Consider the following 25883-nt stretch of genomic DNA (forward strand, 5'->3'; position numbering starts at 1 on the left):
GGTTAGCTTGCAGCTTGCTAGGCCTCCTAGTTAAACTGTTAGCTTGCAGCAGGCTAGTTGCTTCACTGACTTCAGATCAATGCCCTGTGTGACCATAAGTGTTCCTCTGCATCTGACTAGCTGGATTTACTGTTATCTCAATGAGGTTGCTGACAACATAACCAGCTTTCCTCTTAAAAATCGATTATGTTTTGTTTCCTTTCCAGTGATTTATGTGGGTCTTTTTTATACCCTTTTAAAACGTCTTTGTATTACATGTCTCAGTGGCATAGCCGGACCTTGCTAGAACTTACCCAGATTTGCCTTAGCTTTTAGTGGCACCTAGATTTCCTGCATCTTAGCTGAACCTATGCTAGCTGTGATTTGTTTCCAGATTTGCTGCTAGACAGATTGTATTTTAGCTGTATCTAGATTTGCTGCACCTACTGTATCTTAGCTGTACCTGTATACTTGGCAGACATGCATTAGTTTTTCCTATGTTACAGTAGCTGTACCTATCATAGCAGCTTCACTGATCTTAACATGGCTAAAGAGGTACATTGAGTCCAGTGTTGGGGCTAGCAGGTTGTTTCAAAATGTATTATTTACATGTGCTGAAGAGATCAATGGAAGGCAGACCATAGGGGATAGAACAAGGATGCTGTCATTGGCAACCATTCAAAAAAGATGATTAACAAAGTGGATATTAGTCAAATCTGTAATGATTAATGTGTTCTAACAGGCCCACAATATGGTTAATACAATCTGATTTGCATGCTGCATAATATTTAGAAGTTGTCTTTTCAGGTTTAGAAAAAAAACATGCTAAATGCCGACTCCCGTTTCGATAAGCTAGCCATATAGAAATTGGTGGTGGTATTTGCAGTCGTTTTTATATGTAATGCAGTTGATTGGTGACAATGACATTAACATGTAATGGGGTTGACACATATACAAACATTGTATGCTCATTTTTACCAACATAGTGTGAAATACTCTTAATTAAACAATAGCTTAAATGTATAGGCTAACTTTTATGGGCGACAATGAGGAGATTTTTTATCTATCCCCCATGAGGGACAAGTGTGTGGCATTTCCATGGCATTTCCATTGTTATGTTTGAACTCTTTCCTGATCTATAGTTTCCTAGTGTGTTCAGAGTCTGGGGTTTCCTGTACGGTGATGACAGAGGTCTCTCAGTGGCAGCTAGCGCTGACCTGCCTTCTGTAAACAATGCTAGTTCACACAGTGACTCCATCCCAATTGGCACCTATGGGCCCTGACCAAAAGCAGTGCACTATATGGGAAATAGGGTGGCAATGGGATGCAACAATGTATCACTACCTCTCTGTCAATGCTGCTGGAGGACTTAGTCCTAGTATATCACAAGTGTTGTTTTTTATGTGTGGCAGTATTTGATCTTGATTATGCTGACACTTATCAGTGGCAGATCAATAGTGAAGTCATTACACTGCCCTGTACTGTGTAGCGCTATCTCTTTAAGACTAAAACATTATCATCAACGGTTCAACATGTAGGACACTGTCCGCTGTAGCCCTGTTTATTTAAGGAAAGTTTGTAGTTTACTTTAGGGTTATGGAGGGACCGCCAATAATTTTCTGTCAGTTAAATATGCAGTGCACTGCATTATTAAAAACACTATCATCAACACCATATCTAACAGAATTTCAGAGTTCACATCTGCTAAATAACTTACAGTATCAGTCCATGTATTAGTGTATTGTATTGTCATTCCTCCATATAATACATTGCATATTGGTATGACTCCAGTTAATTCAGTACATTGTACATTGGTGTGACTCCAGCTAATTCAGTATATTGTCCATAGGTATTTCTATTGTACATTGTATGGGGCAGAAACTGGATTATTTCACTGTGTTACAGTACCGTATGTGTCTATTCATAGTTACTATCCCTCCAGCACAAACTGACTCTGTCTGTATACATTTGTTGGGAAAAACTGAAGTAAAAAATACTGTACTGAAACATCTCTATAGTACTGAAATATGTTTATCCCTGTATACCAATATCATTTAGCAGATGTTTTATCCAAAGGGATTTCCATTCCAGTGAGTGCATGTATTTTTATTATGCGTTTGTGACCCCTGCAGGAAGTGAACCTCCGACCTTGGCGTTGCTGCTAATGATAATAATAAAAATGATAATAATAATAATAAATTGCATTTGTAGAGCGCTTTTCATTTATAGACATAAATCACAAAGCTCTAGTAACTGAGCAACAGGACCACCACCAGATATGGCTGTATCTATGTACTGTAGTAAGAGACTGAACTGAACCACATCTATAGCACTGGATCATATAGTGCTATATGTAGTACTATATCTAGTACTATGTCTATTCTGTTAGGAACTGAACTCATTTTAGAGACCAGACTGAACCACATGGTATTGTATCTAGTTATGGGACTGTACACATGTATGATACTGTATGTATTTAGAGACAGAACCACATATACTGTATTATTGTATCTAGTTTCAGACTGTTTAAGAAGCTCCTGTCTAACTTCCTGTGCTTCTTTCCTTCTTTCTCTTTTCAGAAAAACCTCCACCACACAACAAGGTTTAAAATCATTGTTTAATCAAATTCATGTAGACCCACATGACTTCCCTCCTTCCATGTGTGTGTGTGTGTGTGTGTGTGTGTGTGTGTGTGTGTGTGTGTGTGTGTGTGTGTGTGTGTGTGTGTGTGTGTGTGGGGTGTGTGTGTGTGTGTGTGTGTGTGTGTGTGTGTGTGTGTGTGTGTGTGTGTGTGTGTGTGTGTGTGTGTGTGTGTGTGTGTGTGTGTGTGTGTGTGTGTGTGTGTGTGTGTGTGTGTGTGTGTGACCATGTCATAGTTGCATTTGAAAGTGCTACATGTGCCTTGTGGACATTTACTGTTGATTGTTTATGTTCCTCTATCCCTTCTCTTTCTGAATGATTTGGGTGGTAACGTCTTGTATTCAGTACTGTGTGTGTGTGTCTATCTGTGTGTCTGTGTGCACGTGTGTGCGTCGATTCTGTGTGTGCTTGCGTCCGTTTCCAAATGTATGTTTGTTTTGTGTGTGTGTTTGTGTTTAGGTGGGGAAGGGATCAGAGAGGATGAAGTGTTATAAAACAAATTGTGGCCCTGAGCACCACGAACGACACATTCTATTGTCTTACTGTTGAATACCAGCTCAGGAAATCACATTGAAATGGAATAATTCTCAACTTGCCCTGAGGGGAATCTCCATTCCCTGCCCCTGTACTCTCCACACACACACACACACACACACAGCAAACACACACACACATACAGCTTCGACTCTCCTCTCCTCCCTCTGTAGTTTATTTCTTTAATACTTCTGTCCTGATCTGACCCCCAGATGGACAGTACTTTTCCAAATTGGGCTTTTGTTTTCTGTTGTGTGTGTTTGCTGTGTGTGTGTGTGTGTGTGTGTGTGTGTGTTGTGTGTCTGTGTGTGTGTGTGTGTGTTTGCTGTGTATGAGTGTGTTTGTGAATGGTTCCATGCCACAGTATGTTTAGCTGTGTGATGTTGTACTTCTCTTCTCTCTGCAGCCTCTCAATGTGCTGGATCCCAAAGTACTGGGCCTACAGGCTGTCGGAGGGTGAGTGAGTGACTTCTGGCTGTCCCAAATGGCACCCTATTTCCTATATAGTGCACTTCTTTTGATTAGAGACCTATTGGCTCTGGTCAAAAGTAGTGTACTATATAGGGAATAGGGTACCATTTGGGACGTTCACATCGACTAAACATGGAAGGGTTTCCCAAAGTCTGCATAGCTAAAATAGTTATTTCTTTCCACAACCCATGCAGCCGTACAACTGCAAGAGAGCAACTATATTCAAATCGGTGTTTGACAGTTAATGTTCTGTCCATGAACAAACTGAATTTGTAAATTGAAGCACTTCAATGTTCTACGAGAGGTGTGCATCTAGGGGGGTGACCCAAATGCCACCTTATTCCATAGTGCACTACTTTTGACCAGAGCCATATGGGCCCTCGACAAAAGTAGTCCACTGTATAAGGAATACATTCTTAGATTAAAAGGTGCTATCTAAAACCTAAAAGCGTTCTTCAGCTGTTCCCATAGGAGAACTATTTGAAGAACCCTTTTTGGTTCCAGGTAGAAATCTTTTGGCTTCCATGTAAAACCCATTCCACAGAAAGGGTTTTACATGGAAAGGGTTCTACTTGGAACCAAAAAGGGTTCACCTATCGGGACAGCCAAAGAACACTTTTGAAAGCCTTTTTTCTAAGAGTGTAGGGTGCCATTTGGGATGCACACTATATTGTTAAAATAAATAAAGTTCTACTTTAGCAGAACACCAACCCTTGGTCTGGGTCTGGGTCGGGTCTGCTCTAGATTGGTAGGACTGTTTTGATTCTATTCCTCGATCTGGATAAGAGCGTCTGCTAAATGACGTAAATGTAAATGTAAAAATTCCTTCTCCCTAACTTGTACATTTGTTCTTCAGATCATTCAGTTTATTCACCCCTCAGCTTTCTCTCTTTCTCTCTCTCTCTCTCTCTCTCTCTCTCTCTCTCTCTCTCTCTCTCTCTCTCTCTCTCTCTCACTCATTCCGTCATTGGCTGGCATACTGCACACATAGTATGTGTGTTGATATACTGTGGGTCTGTGAGTTTGTTTGTTTGTGCTGTGTGCTTGCTTGACTGTGTGTTTCTCTCTCTCTATGTGTGTGTGTTGATGTATGAGTCATTGTTTCTGTGCTGAAGCAGACTGCTTAATGTCTCGGTGGGCAGCTGATTAACACATCGGAGCTTTGGGGGAGAGAGCTGTAATTTGGTCCTGAACCCTCAGGCCTTCCATCCTCACCCTTAGACAGCCAGTCCAAACTTCACTCCACTTAGCCTACACTTAACTAGAGAGGCACTAGCAACTTCAGTTATACAGTATTTACTTACACCAGGAAGTCATTGGCTGTGTCCCAAAATCAAGACGGGTGCTCTAGATAGTTATTGTCAGGGGAAAACCATTGTTAAGGCTGTCACAAAATCTATAATACATACGCTCTAGTAAGAGCTCTTTTTAGAGCTTTTCCCAGTCCCCCTTTCTCTCTCCACCCAGCCTCTCTCCCCCAGCCCAGTCCCTGACTCTGACGTGGCCCAGCTTTTCTCTCTGTCCTCCCGCCTCTTCCCCAGTCTCTCTCCCCCAGTCTCTCTCCCCCAGCCTCTCTCCCACAGTCGCTCTACACCCAGCCTCTCTCCCCCAGCCTTTCTTCCCCAGTCTCTCCCCCAGTCTCTCCCCCCCAGTGTCTCCTCCCCAGTCTCTCACCCCCAGTCTCTCCCCCCAGTCTCTCCCCCTAGTCTCTCTACCGCAACCTCTCTACCCTAGCCTCTCTGCCCAGTCTCTCTCCCCTGCCTCTCTCCATCTAGACTCTCTCCATCCAGACTCTCTCCACCCAGCCTCTCTCCACCCAGTAACTCTCCACCCAGTCTCTCCCCACCCAGTCTCTCTCCACCAAGTCTCTCTCCACCCAGTCTCTCTCCCCCAGTCTCTTTCCCCAGTCTCTCGCCCCAGTTTATCTCCCCAGCCTCTCTCCCCAGCCTCTCTCCCCCAGCTGGTCTCCTCCAATCTCTTTCCAGCCAGCCTCTCTGCTCCAGTCTTTGTCTACACCGTCTCTCTCCCCAGTCTCTTCCCAAGCCTCTCTCACCCAGTCTCTCTCCCCCAGTATCTTTCCACCCAGCCTCTCTCACCCAGTCTCTTTCCACCCAGCCTCTCTCACCCAGTCTCTCTCCCCCAGTCTCTTTCCACCCAGCCTCTCTCCCCCAACTTCTCTCCCCCAACCCTTCTCCTCCAGTCTCTCCACCCAGTCTCTCTACCCCAGGCACTCCCCCCCAGTCTCTCTCCACCAAGTCTCTCTCCACCCAGTCTCTCTCCACCCAGTCTCTCTCCCCCAGTCTCTTTCCCCAGTCTCTCGCCCCAGTTTATCTCCCCAGCCTCTCTCCCCAGCCTCTCTCCCCCAGCTGGTCTCCTCCAATCTCTTTCCAGCCAGCCTCTCTGCTCCAGTCTTTGTCTACACCGTCTCTCTCCCCAGTCTCTTCCCAAGCCTCTCTCACCCAGTCTCTCTCCCCCAGTATCTTTCCACCCAGCCTCTCTCACCCAGTCTCTTTCCACCCAGCCTCTCTCACCCAGTCTCTCTCCCCCAGCCTCTTTCCACCCAGTCTCTCTCCCCCAACTTCTCTCCCCCAGCCCTTCTCCTCCAGTCTCTCCACCCAGGCACTCTACCCCAGGCACTCTCCCCCAGTCTCTCTCCACCAAGTCTCTCTCCACCCAGTCTCTCTCCCCCAGTCTCTCTCCACCAAGTCTCTCTCCACCCAGTCTCTCTCCCCCAACTTCTCTCCCCCAACCCTTCTCCTCCAGTCTCTCCACCCAGTCTCTCTACCCCAGGCACTCTCCCCCAGTCTCTCTCCACCCAGCCTCTCAGAAACATGGATGAACATTTAATTCTCACGTGAGACTGTGAGAGTTAGTTGCACCACACACATGAATGCACACACGGACACAGACAGACAAACATTAACAAGTCTGTTTCAGCACAGAAACATTGACTCATACATTAACATATCACACACACACACACACACCTGGTCAGTACTATTTAAAGCTGCTCTCGCCAGCTCCCAGTAGTGTCCTGTCAGTTTTGACAAGTGTCTCCTCTCACCTGCTGAATGTGTCAGAGAGAGAGAGAGAGAGAGAGAGAGAGAGAGAGAGAGAGAGAGAGAGAGAGAGAGAGAGAGAGAGAGAGAGAGAGAGAGAGAGAGAGAGAGAGAGAGAGAGACGAGACAGACAGACAGACAGACAGACAGACAGACAGACAGACAGACAGACAGACAGACAGACAGACAGACAGACAGACAGACAGACAGACAGACAGACAGACAGACAGACAGACAGACAGACAGACAGACAGACAGACAGACAGACAGACAGACAGACAGACAGACAGACAGACAGACAGACAGACAGACAGACAGACAGACAGAGAGAAAGACAGACGCAGACAGACAGCGAGAGAGAGAGAGAGAAAGAGAGAAAGAGAGACGCAGACAGACAGCGAGAGAGAGAGAGAGACAGAGAGAGAGAGATCGGCTATCCCTGGCCAGAATACCCCTAGCCTGGGCCCTCTGGTCAGGCAGGGTAGCAGGGAAACCTGTAGCGAGAGAAAGGAGCTTGAGGTATGACTTGTGTGTTAGCCAGCCCTTGTAAATCACCATTCCCCTGTTTAGCCTGGTAGTGCCCCCCTCTACACGGCATTATTATGATATTAATAGGCCTTAAACCTGTCTGCTTCCAACAGAGCTGGCTGCATTCTTTATGGCATTGACAGCATGCCAGATTTACGCCGCAAGAGGACCTTACCTATTGTCCGAGACCTGGTGAGTTATCTGCCTCAACAAGGTTCTGTGTGAGTTATATTATGGCAGGTTGGTGGGTCTGTCTGACTGTTTCTACATTACAGAAACGACAGCACAGCAGAGAAGCTGGGGTTGTGTTGTTGTTCCCCTGCCTGCCATTGGAGTCTGCTGTGTTGTATGAGTATGAGTGTGTCTCAAAGGGCACACTATGCCCTACAGAGTGCACTATTTTTGACCGGTCCCCTGTGGACCCTGGTCAAAATTTGTTCACTAGAAAGGGAGTAGGGTGCCATTTGGAACGGATCGGATGTGAAATATAACTGCTAGCCTGTCGTAAGTCATTCTACAGTTAGTTAGTGGAGAAAGAGAGAGCAGTGTTATTGAACGCCAGCGTGTTTAATCATATTGATGGGATTGTACAGTTTGCTTTGTGTGAACATATCGTGAGGCCCAGAGAACTGAGGCCCATACTTTATTGCAATTTATGGAATATTAATGATGTGGTAGAGTAGTCTACAGTCTTACCAATGGCTTCATCACAGATTGCACCCTATTCCCTTTATAGTGAACTATAAAGTAGTGCATCGTAAAGGGAATAGGGTGCCATTTGGGGAACACAATGTGTTAGTGCAGTCTACCATGCTGGGATAGGGTTGGCGCCAATTCCTTTCCAATTCAGTCCCTATTTACGTTCAATAAGGATTTTTCTAGTTTTGAATATCAATGAATCACCTAAATTAAATGAATTGAAATGTAATGGACCCCAACCCTGGTTGTATGGTTTCTCTGTTAGTTCAGTCAGTAGGTAGTAATACTTGTGTAGTAGGGCAGTCAATAGTAGTTGTAGTACTAGATGTTGTTGCAGTAGTAGTAGTAGCAGCAGCAGCAGCAGTAGTAGTAGTAGTAGTAGTAGTAGTAGTAGTAGTAGTAGTAGTAGTAGTAGTAGTTAGTAGTAGTGGTAGTTGTAATAGCAGCAGCAGCAGTAGTAGTAGTAGTAGCAGTAGTAGCAGTAGTAGCAGTAGTAGCATTGTATTACTAGCAATAGTAGTAATAGTAGTAGTGGTAGTTGTATTAGCAGCAGCAGTTGTAGTAGTACTAGTAGCAGTGTAGTAGTAGTGGTAGTAGTAGTAGTAGTAGTAGTACTAGTGGACGCAGCAGTAGTAGCAGTGTATTAGTAGCAGCAGCAGTAGGAGTAGTAGTAGTAGTAGTTGTATTAGCAGCAGCAGTAGTAGTAGTAGTAGTAGTAGTAGTAGTAGTAGCAGTGTAGTAGTAGTAGTAGTAGTAGCAATGTAGTAGTAGCAATGTAGTAGTAGTTGTTGTAGTGGTATTAGTAGTAGTAGTAGCATCAGTGTAGTAATAGTAGTAGTAGCAGTGTAGTAGTAGTAGTAGCAGCACTGCAGTAGTAGTAGCAGTATAGTAGTAGTAGTAGCAGTAGTAGTAGCAGTGTAGTAGTAGTAGTAGTAGTAGAAGTAGTAGTTGTTGTTGTAGTAGTAGCAGTAGTGGTCGTAGGAGTAGTAGTGTCTTTCTTGTGCTTCAGTGTCTGTTTTCATGATTCATCATATATTATCTTCCATATCAGGTTCGATTTCTTACCACCCTATTGAGATATTATACATACAATATAACCTTTAACATAGATCATAATAACCATAAAGGGAATTTTATGAAACACATACTCTGAGCTCTTAGTATCCAAGTACAATATTTCACTTTCATTCCTGGCGAAAAAGTACATCTTGTAGAAATTATAATATATTAGCTTGATGGTAATTTAAGGCTTATATAGTTTCTGATAACTGTTTATAACACAGTGAAGAACATGAGTTGATGCTGTATTTGTCCATATTTCTCATGAAAATTAATAACCAACAATGTCTTGGTGAGTATGAGGTTGTCGTTGTTGTTTCTGGGGTTTTGAGTGGATATTTGATATTTGCCATTCCTTACACAGACCCATAACAGCTATGGGGGATATTTTTCAGTGAGTTGTCAGATTTCAGGCGAACCCTCCAAGCTCAAACTTTGATATTTTAACTGCTTGGCAGGCAGGAGTTGAACGAACAAGACAATTAAGTCATATTATTTGAAATGTTGACAACTCAACCCAAAAATATATCTGAGGACTTCATTGACTTCTGATTTAACTGTTCTGAGGCTTTTAAATCATTGTAAAAGCAACACTGTAAGAAGAACTTTTTACCCCCCCCCGGATGAAGTCAGTAATCACTGTTCTAATTGGTCCCCCCTCTCATGTCTCTCCTCTGTCGATGTCCCCCATTGGCTGTGGGATTGCTTCAGGGCAGCAACAGCGATCTGATTGGCTGGGACAGGAGGGATCCCCACCAATCACAGTGGGATGCAAAACATATTTACATTTAAATAGATATTTAAAATGACTTCTTAGCTAACCATAAATATCTCCACACTCAGTAACATCCGAACTCAGGGTTTTAATATGTACTAGTAATGCCTGACTCAGATTATATTGTTACTTGATAATGCCTGCAGCAACCCGAGCAGAATAGCGGTGCATGTTGACCACTTACACCTACATCAACACTCTGGGTTCATGTAGAGGTGACATCCCCCTGCTTACAGAACCCATGGCTGCCCCAAACATGGCTGAACCAACACAACACCATGGTCATGGATGCCCCATGGATCTTTACCATAGCTGGGCTGTTGACATGGCTAGACCTGGGCCGGACAGCCCGCTGGCTGGAGACCTACTGGGCATGCAGGCTTCCCCAACCCAACCTCCAGGCGAAAATGTGTGCAGGGCACGACCTTGTAGGAAAGGGGGAAATGTGTTGTCTGCACGTTTATTCTACATATAAAGACACATTTACATCAAGAGGTTAGGTTGGGTATCCCAGTGGGCAAAACTCGTTGAAAGGTTATAAACTGGGTGTAATGACATCATTTCAATCAGCGTGACGTAATTACAAGCATATTACAACAAGTACTTTTTTTCCAGTGGAATAAATCTTTGAAATTGTTTCAATAAAACAAGATTACAACCAAACTGGTTATTGTGATGTAATTTAAACCAATATGACATCATTACAACTATATTACAACCAAGGTTGTTTTGGTTGTAAACTGGTTGTAAGGATGGCATCATATCAACCAACTTTGCCCACTGTTTTTTACTCCAGCCCTGCTCCAACACACCTGATTCCACTAATCAGCTGCCTCATCGGCACCTTCGATTAGCTGAATGTGGTGTGTTAGCTTGAGCAGGGCTGGAGCAAAAGCCTGCACCTGCAGCAGCTCTCCGGGAGAAGGATTGGCCACCCCCGGGCTAGATGATGGTAAAGACTGAGTCAATATTGTCAGCTGTCCATGTCTGCATTTTCCTATAAATCTGTAACGTAAGCTCCTCTAATATCAATTTGGTCCAGACCTGTATGTGCTTTAGCCAACATAACATACTGTATACTGTGTGTGTATGGTGGCCATGACAACAGACTTCATGGGAGTTGGCTAGAGCACATGCAGATGTGGCACCAGGCTCTCCTCTAGCACAGGGGTCGACAACCCTGTTCCTGGAGTGTTGCAGGTACTGCAGGATTCTGTTCCAACTAGGCACCTCACCTGACCAACTGAGCTAACTGATCAGTTCAGTGATTGCCTAAAACCATTACACACCTGGTCTTCCAGGTTGGTTAAATGAAAAACATGAAGCGCCTGTGGCACTCCAGGACCAGGGTTGCCTACTAATGCCCTAGTATAAGGATATTTATCTAACTATATCTATCTATCTTCTCCCGACACTCTTGTTTAGTGGATATTAATGTTACTATGTAATGTACATGTTAGTTAGTGTACTGTGTATAAGTCAGTGGTGTAAAGTCCAACTGGCGTCACTGTAAACGTACCTGCACCTGCGTGTACCTGTTTGTCCTGTTTGGTGTTCGTCTGTTGGTGTGTCTACCAGACTAACTAACGTGCAGAAGTGACAGCGGAAATATTATGATGAAATGCTTCATCCTACAGAGATGGGGCCAGGAGTTCTTCCCAGACCACAAGCCATGACCAGGAAAGACTCTGGGCGCTAGCGGTGATACAATGAGGGAAAAAAGTATTTGATCCGCTGCTGATTTTGTACGTTTGCCCACTGACAAAGAAATGATCAGTCTATCATTTTAATGGTAGGTTTATTTGAACAGTGAGAGACAGAATAACAACAAAAAAATCCAGAAAAACGCATGTCAAAAATGTTATAAAATGATTAGCATTTTAATGAGCGAAATAACTATTTGACCCCTCTGCAAAACATGACTTAGTACTTGGTGGCAAAACTCTTGTTGGCAATCACAGAGGTCAGACGTTTCTTGTAGTTGACCACCAGGTTTGCATACATCTCAGGAGGGATTTTGTCCCACTCCTCTTTGCAGATCTTCTCCAAGTCATTAAGGTTTCGAGGCAGATGTTTGGCAACTTGAACTTTCAGCTCCCTCCACAGATTTTCTATGGGATTAAGGTCTGGAGACTGGCTAGGCCACTCCAGGACCTTAATGCGCTTCGCAGAAAAACACCCCCAAAGCATAATGTTTCCACCTCCATGTTTGACGGTGGGGATGGTGTTCTTGGGGTCATAGGCAGCATTCCTCCTCCTCCAAACACAGCGAGTTGAGTTGATGCCAAAGAACTCCATTTTGGTCTCATCTGACCACAACACTTTCACCCAGTTGTCCTCTGAATCATTCAGATGTTCATTGGCAAACTTCAGACGGGCATGTATATGTGCTTTCTTGAGCAGGGGGACCTTGCGGGCGCTGCAGGATTTCAGTCCTTCACGGCGTAGTGTGTTACCAATTGTTTTCTTGGTGACTATGGCCCCAGCTGCCTTGAGATCATTGACAAGATCCTCCCGTGTAGTTCTGGGCTGATTCCTCACCGTTCTCATGATCATTGCAACTCCACGAGGTGAGATCTTGCATGGAGCCCCAGGCCGAGGGAGATTGACAGTTATTTTGTGTTTCTTCCATTTGCGAATAATCACACCAACTGTTGTCACCTTCTCACCAGCTGCTTGGCGATGGTCTTGTAGCCCATTCCAGCCTTGTGTAGGTCTACAATCTTGTCCCTGACATCCTTGGAGAGCTCTTTGGTCTTGGCCATGGTGGAAAGTTTGGAATCTGATTGATTGATTGCTTCTGTGGACAGGTGTCTTTTATACAGGTATCAAACTGAGATTAGGAGCACTCCCTTTAAGAGTATGCTCCTAATCTCAGCTCGTTACCTGTATAAAAGACACCTGGGAGCCAGAAATCTTTCTGATTGAGAGGGGGTCAAATACTTATTTCCCTCATTAAAATGCAAATCAATTTATAACATTTTTGACATGCGTTTTTCTGGATTTTTTGTTGTTATTCTGTCTCTCACTGTTCAAATAAACCAACCATTAAAATTATAGACTGATCATTTCTTCGTCAGTGGGCAAACGTACAAAATCAGCAGGGGATCAAATACTTTTTTCCCTCACTGTAGCTAGCTGTAGTTTTGTTCCTGGTCAGGTCATGTGGTCAGGAAACAAAACACCTGGACCTATACATGTACCTAGACCAACACTACAAATACCAAGCATGGGTGCAATTCTGTAATGTTTAATGCATGTAAAGAATATGATTCTATAGATTGTAGAACTCTATTTGACTGAGATGAATTGTTCCATAGAGCTGACTTGTAATGCATGTCACAGAGTGTCTTAGCTATTAAGCTCTCAGTTCAACCATGCTGTGGCTATTCTCTGTGTGACATCAGGGCGTCGTTTGAAATGGCATCCTTTTCCCTTTATAGTGCACTACTATCGGCCCTGGCACCCTATTACCTAAAGAGTGCACTACTTTTGACCAGAGCCCTATGGGACCTAGTCAAAAGTAATGCACTATATAGACAATAGGCCAGATCCTTATAGAGTCTGGGCAAAAGTAGTGCGCTTTATGCGGAATAGGGTGCCATTTGAGATAATGCCCATGTCTGCCTGCCAGACAGACAGCCTCTAATTGCATCTCTTGCTTTTTCTTTTCATTGCATCTGTGGAAACCATCAGGCTATGGTAAGTCAGAGCCCTTTACAAAATAATAACATTATACAAAATATATCTCTCTGTCTTCACTTATTGTTACATCCTTGATAATTAACAAGAAGCTCGCTAGAGGTATATTCTTTGTAGTAGACATCCTGAGATGTCTGAATCGGACAGAGAGCTGTGTTTCTGTGACAGACCTGTGTTCAAACATTATTTGAAATAATTTGTAAATAGTTGATCTGTGCTTGATTGAGCTTGCATGGCTTAATGGACCGATAGAATAGTCCCAAAATTCCTAACCCCATTCCCCGACCAGCTTACACTCCAGAAAGACTAAAGAAAACGGTCAAAATATTTGAAAGATTTCAAATAGCATTTGAACCCAGGTCTACTCCCGTGAGGGTCTGTGATGGCTGGGGCCGGGACGTGAAGACTATTATTTTGTTGCTCCATCTCTTATCTTCTCAGTTGGTCTGGCTGTTATGGCGGCGAACAAGACAAAGATTAGTTTGTGACACCGTAGTCTTTTTTGCCTCAGTCAGTGTCCCCAAAGGAGAGCCAGAGGCCAGAGAGAGCATAGATAGGGCTGGCTGTGCACAGGCTGATTCAACAAACTAGATTAACCAATCAACAAACAGAGAAGCCCCAGACCAGACAAACTGAGAAAGTGCTGGTTCTTCTCTCTCTCTCTCTCTCTCTCTCTCTCTCTCTCTCTCTCTACTCTCTCTCTCTCTCTCTCTCTGTCTCTGTCTGTGTCTATCTCTGTCATTTTGTTTATCTTACACAGTCATGAATCCATGTCAGATATGCACAGAAACAAAACTCATTTAGTAGTTGAAGATGAGTTTGATCTCTTTGCTCCAGTAAGGTTTAACTGATTAGATATAGACAGGGCTAATCTCTCTGAGCTGACTCCAAATGGCACCCTATTTCCTATAGAGTACACTACTTTTGAGCAGCTCCCATAGTGCTCAGGTCAAAATACTGTACATTACACAGGAAATATGGCATCCTTGGGAATGCATCCTGATTCTTGCTCTACAACTATAGAGACCGGCTGAAAGTGAGGAGCAGACAGTTATTTGTATGGCAGATACCACAGTGACACGATAGTCAAGTTCAGCATGACCCCCCCCCCCCATGGCCCTGCTTCTAAAGGACAGTGACAATCCTATTGCAGTGCTAGAAAACCACTTCGTTTGATTATTAATATTGTGTCATGGTTCTTAGTTGCATTAATTTAGTATTTTCTTGTCTCTCTCTCTCTCTTCCTCTCCCTCGCTCTCTATCTTTCTCCCTCTCTGTCTACACCTCCTCTCTCTCTCTCTCTTCCTCTCACTCGCTCTCTATCTTTCTCCCTCTCTGTCTACACCTCCTCTCTCTCTCTCTCTCTGTCTACTCCCCCCTCTATCTCTCTCTCTGTCTACTCCCCCCCTCTCTCTCTCTTTCGCTCTGTCTACTCCCCCTCTCTCTGTCTCTCTTTCTCTCTCTCTCTCTCTCTCTTTCCCAGACTCTCGCTGCTCGAAAGGCAGGCATCTCGTTCGCCCTGGTGACTAGATCGACCCTGAACAATGAGGACCTGGTAGGTCGCCCCACTCACTGCCTGCATGTAAATCACTGGACAATCAGATCACCCAGGGGTAAAAAGGGGGAGGGACTAATGTGATGGCCATGCATAAAGGCAAAAGCACTGCCACGGTTTGAGGAAGTGAGTGAGTGTGTGTGTGTGTGTGTGTGTGTGTGTGTGTGTGTGTGTGTGTGTGTGTGTGTGTGTGTGTGTGTGTGTGTGTGTGTGTGTGTGTGTGTGTGTGTGTGTTTGTGGGTGGGGGGAGGCTTTCATTGTGTCCGTCCACAAGTGTGTGTTCAGAGATGAATGTCACAAGAGCTGCATGGCATTGTACTGGAACTGTCCAGGAAGTGTCCAGCTAGAAGATAGATATGGTCAGACTAAATGACTAGATTAGGCTGTTTCATCACTGTAGAGAGTAGATGAGCTATATTAGCTTGTCAGTACAGTAGGAATGAACAGGTAGAGAGTAATGCTGCTGAGAGACAATCTGCTTAATGATAAACACTGCTGTGCTGTGCTGTACAAGAATCAGAAAGAGAGAGCGAGAGAGACATCTTAATCGATGAAGGGAGAATTTGTTTTCCTTTCCGCTGACCTCCAGAGCTTTCTGCTTTAATTGATTGCAATCCTCATCTCCTTCCCTCCCTCCATTCCTCTCCTCCCACTAAATAAATAAAGATAGTTGGATGGGATGCTACATTTCCTAATATCACTAATGCCGTACCAGTAATGCTGTCTATCACAATACAGTCTATCACAGAAATTGGCATTATTGTAGGTAACTATTACGTTAACGTATAACGTTTGTAGGTAACGTTATTACACTGTCAAAGTCATGTTCATTATATTGTTATTACAGTAATGTAGTTTACTGTATTACAGTTGTGTAGTTCAGTGGTTTTCAAACCTCTCCCCAGGGACCTTCAGATGTTTAGGAATTATGTTGTAGCCCTGAACTAGCTCACCTGATTAACCTATTCAAGGTCTTGATAATTAGTTGGCTAGTTGAATCAGGTGTGATAGTTTTAGAATTGTTCAAATAAATATAATGGCTGGGGGTCCCCGAGGAGAGTTTTGAAAACCCCTGTGTAAACCTCTTAAGGATCCGCCCCTTTTTTTAAATGTTCACCTAAAATGACAAACTCAAATCTAACTGCCTGTAGCTCAGGACCTGAAGCAAGGATATGCATATTCTTGATACCATTTGAAAAGAAACACTTTGAAGTTTGTGGAAATGTGAAATTAATGTAGGAGAATATAACACATTACATCTGGCAAAAGATAATACAAAGACAAAAATGTTTTTAGTTTTTTTTGTACCATCATCTTTGAAATGCAAGAGAAAGGCCATAATGAATTATTCTAGTCTAGGCGCAGTTTAGACTTTGGCCACTAGATGGCCATTAGATATCAGTGTATGTGCAAAGTTTTATACTGATCCAATGAACTATTGCATATCTATTCAAAATGTTGTATCAAGACTGCCCAAATGTGCCTAATTGGTTTATTCATACATTTTCATGTTCATAACTGTGCACTCTCCTCAAACAATAGCATGGTATTATTTCACTGTAATAGCTACTGTAAATTGGACAGTCCAGTTAGATTAACAAGAATTTAAGCTTTCTGCCCATATCAGATATGTCTATGTCCTGGGATGTTTTTGTTTCTTACAACCTCATGCTAATCACATTAGCCTACGTTGGCTCAACTGTCTGAGGTCGTGTCACCGATCCTGTAAAGGTTAATCAGAGTATAGCTGCAGAATGTGCGATCTGTTGTCCCATGTGTAGCTGCATATTATGGGATCTGTAGTCCTTAGTGTAGCTGCAGATTGTGGGATCTGTAGTCCCACGTGTAGCTGTGGATGGGAAATGTAGTCCTAAATGCAGCTGCATATAATGGGATTTGTAGTCCCGAGTGTAGCTGTATATGGGAGTAGTAGTCCTTTTGTGGTTTTAAGTAGGGCAAGCAGATGTTGGTGTTTTATCTGCTAAATTGACAAAAGAACTGCTGCTGAGAGGAAGAGGATAGGGATGAGAGGAGAGAGGAAAGAGGGAAGAGAGATTAGAGGAGATAGGGAGGAAAGGAGAGGAAAGATAGGGAGGAGAGGAGAGAGGAAAGAGGGAAGAGGGATTAGAGGAGATGTGGAGGAAAGGAGAGGGTATAAGAGGAGAGCAGGAGGAGAGGAGTAGTAATGGAGAGAAGAGGAGAAGAGAAGAGAGGGGCATGGGAGAGGATTGAGAAACGGATGAGAGAGAAGGAGGAGAGGAAAGAAAAAAAAGCAAGAGAGGAGAAGAGAGCGCAGTGACGGCGTCGCAGTGAGCCAGTCGGGTGTCTCTGACGTCATTAATCCAGCAGCAGGGAGATTGACAAGCTATTCCACTCAGGACAGATGTTTTAGCCAACTACCCTCCTCCCCCTCTCTCCTGCTTGCCCTCCCTCTCTCTCCCTCTCTTTTATCTCTATCTCTCTTCTCTCTCTCTCTCCGTCTCTTTTATCTAGCGCCTTGCTCTCTTTTCTCTTCTCTCTCTTTCTCTTCTCTCTCTCTCTCTCTCTCTCTCTTTTTTCTTTTCTCTCTCTTTAATCTCTCTCTGCTTTGCTTTTTGGAGCAGAAAGATCAGGCCGAGGATGACTGTCTGTGTGTCTTCAGAACTCGACATCTCTACATATAAAAAATGCACACTAACTAGACAATACATTGCCCCCGCACATTGACTCTGTACCGGTACCCCCTGTATATAGCCTCGCTATTGTTATTTTACTGCTGCTCTTAACTTAATTATTTGTTACTTTATTGCTTATTTTTGGGGGTATTTTTCTTAAACCTGCATTGCTGGTTAAAGGCATGTAAGTAAGCATTTCACTGTAAGGTCTACACTTGTTGTTAAATCGGCGCATGTGACAAATAACATTTCATTTGACTTGATTTGACATTATATGCACTGGCGTTGGGGAACTTGCCAAGTTGATATCTACCGTAGTTGGTAATTATTGACTACATATCAATTTATTATACATCTATAAGCATTTCATGAGCCTGTTATAACAGCTCCCAACCACAATATTAAAGGTTAATGAAATATATCCATAGCATATCTATACCGCATTCATGTCATACTATACAAGAGCTCATATTTAGGTATCTTAATAATAGATGCGTTATAACAATGACAGCGTAGTGTCATCATTATGTCTGTTATCAGAAGTGTGCTTCTTCCATACCAGTGTTAGTGAATATGCCAAAAGTCCAAACCATGTTTTGAAAATGATGCTGATATATAGCCTGCACCAGGTCCATGTCCCTCACCGGCCGGTATAGGCCCATGATTTACCTTCTTCTTTTTCAATGCTGCTTGAAGATTCTGCCACGCTGGTATGGCAGAAGCACACTTTTGAGAACAGACAAAATGATGACACTACTCTGTTATTGTAATGATGTATCGATTAAGATACCTAAATATGAGCTCTTGCATAGCATGACATGAATGCGCTGTAGATAGGCTATGGATATATTTTGTTAACTTTTAATAATGCGGTTGGGACCTGTTATAACGCGTTCATGAAATGCTTATAGATGTGTAATAAACGCATTATGGATGTAGTCAAAGTAAATCATTACCAAACAGGGTATCTATCCAAGGAAGCTCACATATAGGCCTTACCCACAGATCAACAACATATGTGTGTGACAAAATGGGTTTGAACCAATGTCATGCATCTTCGTGCCACAAGACTGTTAGCCCGCTGAGCTAATGCTTAGGCACTGTCACGTCAGATTCGGATGTCTATCCACTGAAGACTGCCATGATACATATACGTTAGACGTTTAACATCTCTCTCTCTCTCTCTCTCTCTTTTCTCTGTCTCTCTCTCTCTGTCTCTCTCTCTCTGTCTCTCTCTCAGTCTCTCTCTCTCTCTCTCTCTCTCTCTCTCTCTCTCTCTCTCTCTCTCAGAGATACAGCAGCTAGCTATTAATGAAATATAAAAATGTATCAGCTATTTAAAAGAGCACAAATCTCCAGGGAATGATGGCATTATCAGTGAATTCTATAAATATTTTCAGGAGAATATTATTGAATTTATATTTAATGTTTTTAAAGAGGCATTTGATTTAGGGGTCCTGCCTGTTTCTATGACACAGGGCCTAATTTCTGTAATACCCAAACCAAACAAAGATTCTATGATGTTAGAAAATTGGAGACCAATCACATTAATGAACAATGATGGAAAGATACTTGCATCCTTCTTTGCAGAAAGACTTAAAGAAGGTCTTGACCAAATCATTGGCGATACCCAGTCTGGTTTTATGAAGGGCAGACATATATGTAATAATATTCGACTAGTATTGGACTTGATAGACTACAATGAGCACATTATGGAAGATAGCTTTATTTTATTTGTAGACTTTTACAAGGCATTTCATACAGTTGAACATAATTTTCTTTTTGAGACTCTTCGATTTTTGGTTTTGGTGAATATTTTCAAAATGTAATTAAGACACTTTACAATAATAGTAACAGCTCTGTTTGTCACGTCCTGACCCTAGCAAGATGTCATTTTCTATAGTAGAGTAGGTCAGGGCGTGACAGGGGGTGTTTTGGGTTGTTCTATGTTTTCTATTTCTATGTTTAAGTTCTAGTTTTTCTACTTCTATGTTGGGATTGTTTGGGTTGATCTCTAATTGGAGGCAGCTGATCCTCGTTGCCTCTGATTAGAGATCATATTTAAGTAGGGGTTTTTCTTCCTGGGTTTTGTGGGTAGTTGTTTTCTGTTTAGTGTATGTCACCTGATGGAACTGTTGTCAGTCATTTTGTTGCTTTTGTTTAAGTATATTCGTTAAAAGTAAATATGAGCACTCTACACGCTGCACCTTGGTCCCCTTTAGATGACCCGCGTTACACTGTTAAATTATCCCATGGAACTTCACAAAGATTCGACATTTGACGTGGAATTAAACAAGGATGCCCAATTTCTCCTTTCTTATTTTTATTGGTCACACAAGTTATGGCACTTCATATAAATAAGGATGGTTTTAGGGGTATTCAAATACAAGAAAAAGAGATAAAATGTTCACAATTGGCTTTTTTTGGAAGATCATACTGAAGTCAAGAAAGCTATTGAGTGTATTAATGCCTTCACACATGTATCAGGTTTATCTCTGAATATTAGGAAATGTAAATTATTTGCATTGAAAATATGTGACTTAAACTCAGTATGTAATATCCCTGTAAAAGATGTGATCACATATTACATACAGTTAGCAAAGATCAGAAAGAAAGGGCCAACTTAAATTTCTCTCCTATTGTAGAGAAAATTGGAAGGAGATTTAACTCCTGGTTATTAAGAGATCTGTCTTTATCTGGACGTGTACTTTTATCAAAATCTGAAGGTCTGTCCAGATTACTTTATACCTCCCTTGCCTTGGATGTTCCTCTGTCAGTAACTAAAATGGTTGATACGAAATGATTTAACTTCATATGGAGGAATAAACCACATTATTTAAGAAAAGCGGTAATATGTAGCACCCAAGGTGAGGGAGGGTTGAATGCTCTGGATTTTAAAACCTCTAATATAATATTTAAAATTAAATTGATGCAAAACTATTTAAGAAATAAGGATTGCATCTGGAATATCATCCCTAATTTAATATTCCAACAAATTGGTGGTCTAGAATTCTTACTCAAATGCAACTTTGATATGGGTAAAATCCCTATTAAGCTTGCAAACTTTCATAAACAAGTACTTATAACTTGGAACCTCATGTACAAACACAATTTTTTTCCCTCATAGGTATACAATCTGGAATAATAAAGACATAAAATACAAAAACAAGTCTTTGTTTTTCCAGAACTGGTTTGACAACAACATTATTTGGGTTAAACAATTACTGAACAATGATGGACCACTATATGATTATCCAGAATTTATTAGAACACACAATGTTACATTCACTCCTGAGGAGGATCACATTGTTGTTAGAGCCGTCCCTAAAGGTGCTATTCTTCTTTTAGGAGAATATAACAATACTCCAAGTGCAACTGTTGAGGATTTTGTAGCCTCAATACAATTAGAAGGAATTGACATTTTAAACTATAAATGTAATAACATGTATATAAGGAAACTATGTCAATATGTTACTATTCCCTCTGCTAGAATGTACTGGAATGCAGCCCTAGGACAAATGAACTGGAACAAAGTTTCGTTGTTATCTGGTAAATATTGTATATCTAATAAGGTGAAAGAAGTATCATACAAACTCATTCATACAATCTACCCTGTAAAGACCTTTATTATACACAGATTACAAATAGCTATTGATAACAAATGTGTATTTTGTGATTGTGACCTAGAGACTCTTGACCATTTATTTTGGGACTGCTCTTATGTCAGAAGATTTTGGTGTGAGTTAGAAGATTTTATTTTAAAAGAAACAACTATTAATGTTAATTTGAAAGACTCTGATATTATGTTTTATTTTGAACCAAATGATATGGACCCTGGCTTAACTTTCATTGTTAATTTGTTTATCTTTCATGGAAGATTCTTTGTCCATAAAATGAAGTGGGCAGAGAACACACCCCTTTTCACATTATTTAAGATAGAATTTAAATATTATTTTGAAATGATCAGTAAATGTAAAAACAAAAAGCAATACGCACCATAAAAGTATTTAACAAATTGAAAATTAATATGTATATATATATATATATATATATATATATTATAATATATATATATATATATATATATATATATATATATATATATATATATATATATATATATATATATATGTAATACCCCTGTCTGTTAGGTTTTGTACTCTTGTTTGTATATTTCAGTTTTTTTTTGTATTTGTTGTGTTCATAATAATTTTTTTTTATTTTTATATAAAAAATAAAAAATATAAAAAATTTACTTTCACCGGATGTGCAAAAAGACTCCTGAATACTAGAAGACCACGTAAAATCGCCAAAATGTTTCACCGGATGTATAAATCTGAGGAATTGAAATATGAAGAGAGAAAGCCCATAGGCCAACAGTGGAGCGAGATGGAACTGGGTTCACATTCTGCTGATCGTGGAAAAGGACGATCTCAATACACTTTTCTGTTCCCAAAACAATAATCTGTTAAGAACACAATGCATTGAGTTTTGTAGACGTGACCCTATACCAACATTTTTGTTGTTTACAAGGAGTGCAAGGGCGAAATGAGTTATTGCATATGTGTACTTCACAGTGAAGTTATTCCCTAACGGGAATATGCAAATGTTTCTTTCTATAAACTAGTTCCAGTGAGGATTTCGTACACTGAAAAATGTGTTACAGCTGTTGATAAGTCATTGATAATATGGCAATTGTTTTCATGTCATAACATGAATATATATAAGGGGGGTCATAGCTTTTTGTAATACAATTAATGTTTAACCCTTAAAAAAAGAAAATAATTACAAATACAAATTTAAAAAATACAGCAGCTAGCTAGCAGCTAAAAGACATGCAGACAGCTGGTAGCCGGCAAGTTTTGTTCTTAAAAGTTACAGTGAGGATGTGACTCACCTGATACTTATCCACGTCTGACAGGCCTGTATTAAACAGCACAGGGAGGAGGGGAATTAAAAATGCAGGCATAAAATATAAGAGGAATGGGAAAAGGGTAGAGGGGGATGCTCTTATCCAGGGCTCTCCTCTGGGCTATAGTTTTAAAGGGCTCAGCAGCCTGCTCTGTGGTGTGTGTGCGTGTGTGTGTGTGTGTGTGTGTGTGTGTGTGTGTGTGTGTGTGTGTGTGTGTGTGTGTGTGTGTGTGTGTGTGTGTGTGTGTGTGTGTGTGTGTGTGTGTGTGTGTGTGTGTGTGTGTGTGTGTCCTATGTCCCTGTGTAATGCGGCTCAGCAGCCAGCCAGTAGATGTGATGATGACGCGGGTTTCCTGGCCTGGCCAGGAGCCATGTGATGTCACAGAGATCACTTCTCTGCAGCTGCCTCCTCACAACCTCCTCAGATTAAACACCAGTCATTTCTCTCAGGACCCAGTGTATGTGAGTGGGTGTGTGAGGATTGCTGGACGGCCTGTAAGACTTGTTGTCATTAAGGCTCTGTGGTGGCCTGCAGAGGCTGGCTACAACAGCACCACCTTACATCAGCAGCGAGACCAGTGTGTGTGTGTGTGCGTGCGTGCGTGCGTGCGTGTGTGTGTGAGAGAGAGGGAGGGAGTACAGTAATTTATATTAGAGTGAGGGGAGGGAAGGGATGGAGGAGTGGAGGCTGGGAGAGGAAGAGAGAAAGAGGGAGAGAGGGAGGAGAAGTACTCAATAGAGAAATCATCGTCATGTCAGGGAGGGCAGTATGTCACCTCTCTATGTCTCTCTCACACTGTAAAAGGCAAATTTACTGCACCTATTGATTCTTTCAGAACAGTGGCTGGCAACACTCGCTAGGGATTCAAGCCTCTGCTTTCATTCTCCAGCAGCACGGCTGATCACAGCGAAACACACACACTCATCACACATGCATGCACGCACGTCAATTCAAAGAGCTTTATTTGCATTGGAAACATGTTCACATTGCCCAAGCAAGTGGAATAGATAATTAACAGAAGTAAAATAAACAATCAGAAATGAACAGTAAAGATTACACTCTTAGTCGGCGTTCCATTTCAGGTCAGGGCTCAGTGCAGGCCAGTCAAGTTCTTCCACACCGATCTCGACAAGCCATTTCTGTATTAACCTCGCTTTGTGCACGGGGGCATTGTCATGCTGAAACAGGAAAGGATCTTCCCCAAAATGTTACCATGAAGTTGGAAGCACAGAATATAAATCCATGCTGTAGCTTTATGATTTCCCTTCACTGAAACTTAGGGGCCTAGCCCGAACCATGAAAAACAGCCCCAGACTATTATTCCTCCTTCACCAAACTTTATGGTCGGCACTATGCATTGGGGCAGGTAGCGTTCTCTTGGCATTCGCCAAACCAAGATTAGTCCGTCGGACTTACAGATGGTGAAGCGTGATTCATCGCTCCAGAGAACGCATTTCCACTGCTTCAGAGTCCAATAGCAGCGAACTTTACACCACTCCAGCCGAGACTTGGCATTGCGCATGGGGATCTTAGGCTGCTCGGCCACGGAAACCCATTTCATGAAGCTCCCGATGAACAGTTATTGTGCTGACGTTGCTTCCAGAGGCAGTTTGGAACTCAGTAGTGAGTGTTGCAACCGAGGACAGACGATTTTTATATGCTACTCGCTTCAGCAATCGGCGGTCCAGTTCTGTGAGCTTGTGTGGCCTACCACTTCGCGGCTGAGACATTGTTGCTCCTAGACATTTCCACTTCACAATAACAGCACTTACAGTTGACCAGGGCAGTTCTAACAGGGCAGAAATTTGGCGAACTGACTTGTTAGAAAGGTGACATCCTGACGGTCACAGAGCTCTTCAGTAAGGCCATTCTACTGCCAATTTTTGTCTATGGAGATTGCATGACTGTATGCTCGATTTTATACACCTGTCAGCCATGGGTGTGGCTGAAATTGCCTAAGCCATTAATTTGAAGGGGGGTCAACATACTTTTGTATATACAGTGTAGTTGAGGTAAGAAAGGAAAATAAATAGACAGACACATTTAGTTTGTATTTACAATGGCATTTGTGTTTCACTAGTGGTAACAGGTCACATATCTAGCTACTGTGGTGGCACATTGTGGTATTTCACCAAATAGATAGATATGTGAATTTATCAAAATTAGATTTTTTTTTCAAATTCTTTGTGGGTCTGTGTAATCTGAGGGAAATATGTGTCTCTGATATCGTCATTGGCAGGAGGTTAGGAAGTGCAGCTCAGTTTCCACCTCATTTTGTGGGCAGTGGGCACATAGCCTGTCTTCTCTCGAGAGTCAGGTATACGCCGGTCTCTCTCAGTAGCATGGCTATGCTCTGTACTTAGTCAAAGCTTTCCTTAATTGTGTGTCAGTCACAGTGGTTAGATATTCTGTCACTGTGTACTCTCTGTTTAGAGCCTAATAGCATTCCAGTTTACTTCGTTTTTTCATGAATTACTTGACATATTGGAAATAATTATCTTTTTATTTTGTCATGATTTGGTTGGGTCGAATTGTGTTGCTGTGCTGGGGCTCTGTGGGGTCTGTTTGTGTTTATGTTCAGAGCCCCAGGACCAGCTTGCTGAGTGGACTCTTCTCTAGGTTCATCTCTCTGTAGTTGATGGCCTTGTTATGGAAGGTTTGGACATTCTTATAATGGCTCTTTTCTGTATTTTATAATTAGCCGGTATCATCCTAATTCTGCTCTGCATGCATTATGTTTTGTTTTACGTTGTACACAGAGGATGTATTTGCAGAATTCTGCATTCAGTCTCAATTTGTTTTTTGTACAAGTTTGTGCTATCTTGGTTGGTATTCGAGTCCCAGACCTCACAGTCTGAGAGGGTAATGGGTTCTAGAACTGATTCAAGTATTTTTTGCCAGATCCTATTTGGGATGTAGAATTGTATGTTCCTTTTGATGGCGTAGAAGACCCTTCTGGTCTTGTCTCTCAGATCGTTCACAGCTTTATAGAAGTCACCTGTGGTGCTGATGTTTTGGCCGAGGTAGGTAATAGATGTGTGCTGATCTCGCCCTACTGGTAGTCGTGTCCGTTTTATCACATTTGATACTCATAATCAGATCCACTTGTGATCGGAAAACCCAGAAATGAGCTTTAAATGCCGGTAAAGCCTATACTTTACTGAGCTATCACAGCTCAGAGTACATTGTTATGTTCCTTCACTCATTCACACACATTGTTCAAAGGTAAACGACCCCGACAGATGAAAATGCCCATTTACTTACTTAGTCCTATTCAATTATCAACAAAATAGGCTAATGTCTGTCTGTCTGTCTG

At 42.1% G+C, this 25883-nt stretch overlaps 1 protein-coding gene across 2 annotated transcripts in view; it reads left to right on the top strand.

Annotated features, from left to right (window-relative positions):
- LOC106592186 (protein unc-13 homolog C) overlaps positions 1-25883 on the top strand; it is a 177639-nt gene that overhangs the window by 30689 nt on the left and 121067 nt on the right. For both annotated transcript variants that reach the window (XM_045689345.1, XM_045689346.1), the window contains exons 3-7: positions 2559-2581; positions 3560-3609; positions 7325-7403; positions 13441-13446; positions 14930-15001. In XM_045689345.1, coding sequence (XP_045545301.1) covers positions 2559-2581; positions 3560-3609; positions 7325-7403; positions 13441-13446; positions 14930-15001 — 230 coding nt within the window. The remainder of the gene's footprint in view (positions 1-2558; positions 2582-3559; positions 3610-7324; positions 7404-13440; positions 13447-14929; positions 15002-25883) is intronic.

Source organism: Salmo salar, chromosome ssa11, assembly GCF_905237065.1.
Source record: "Salmo salar chromosome ssa11, Ssal_v3.1, whole genome shotgun sequence".
NCBI lineage: Eukaryota > Metazoa > Chordata > Actinopteri > Salmoniformes > Salmonidae > Salmo > Salmo salar.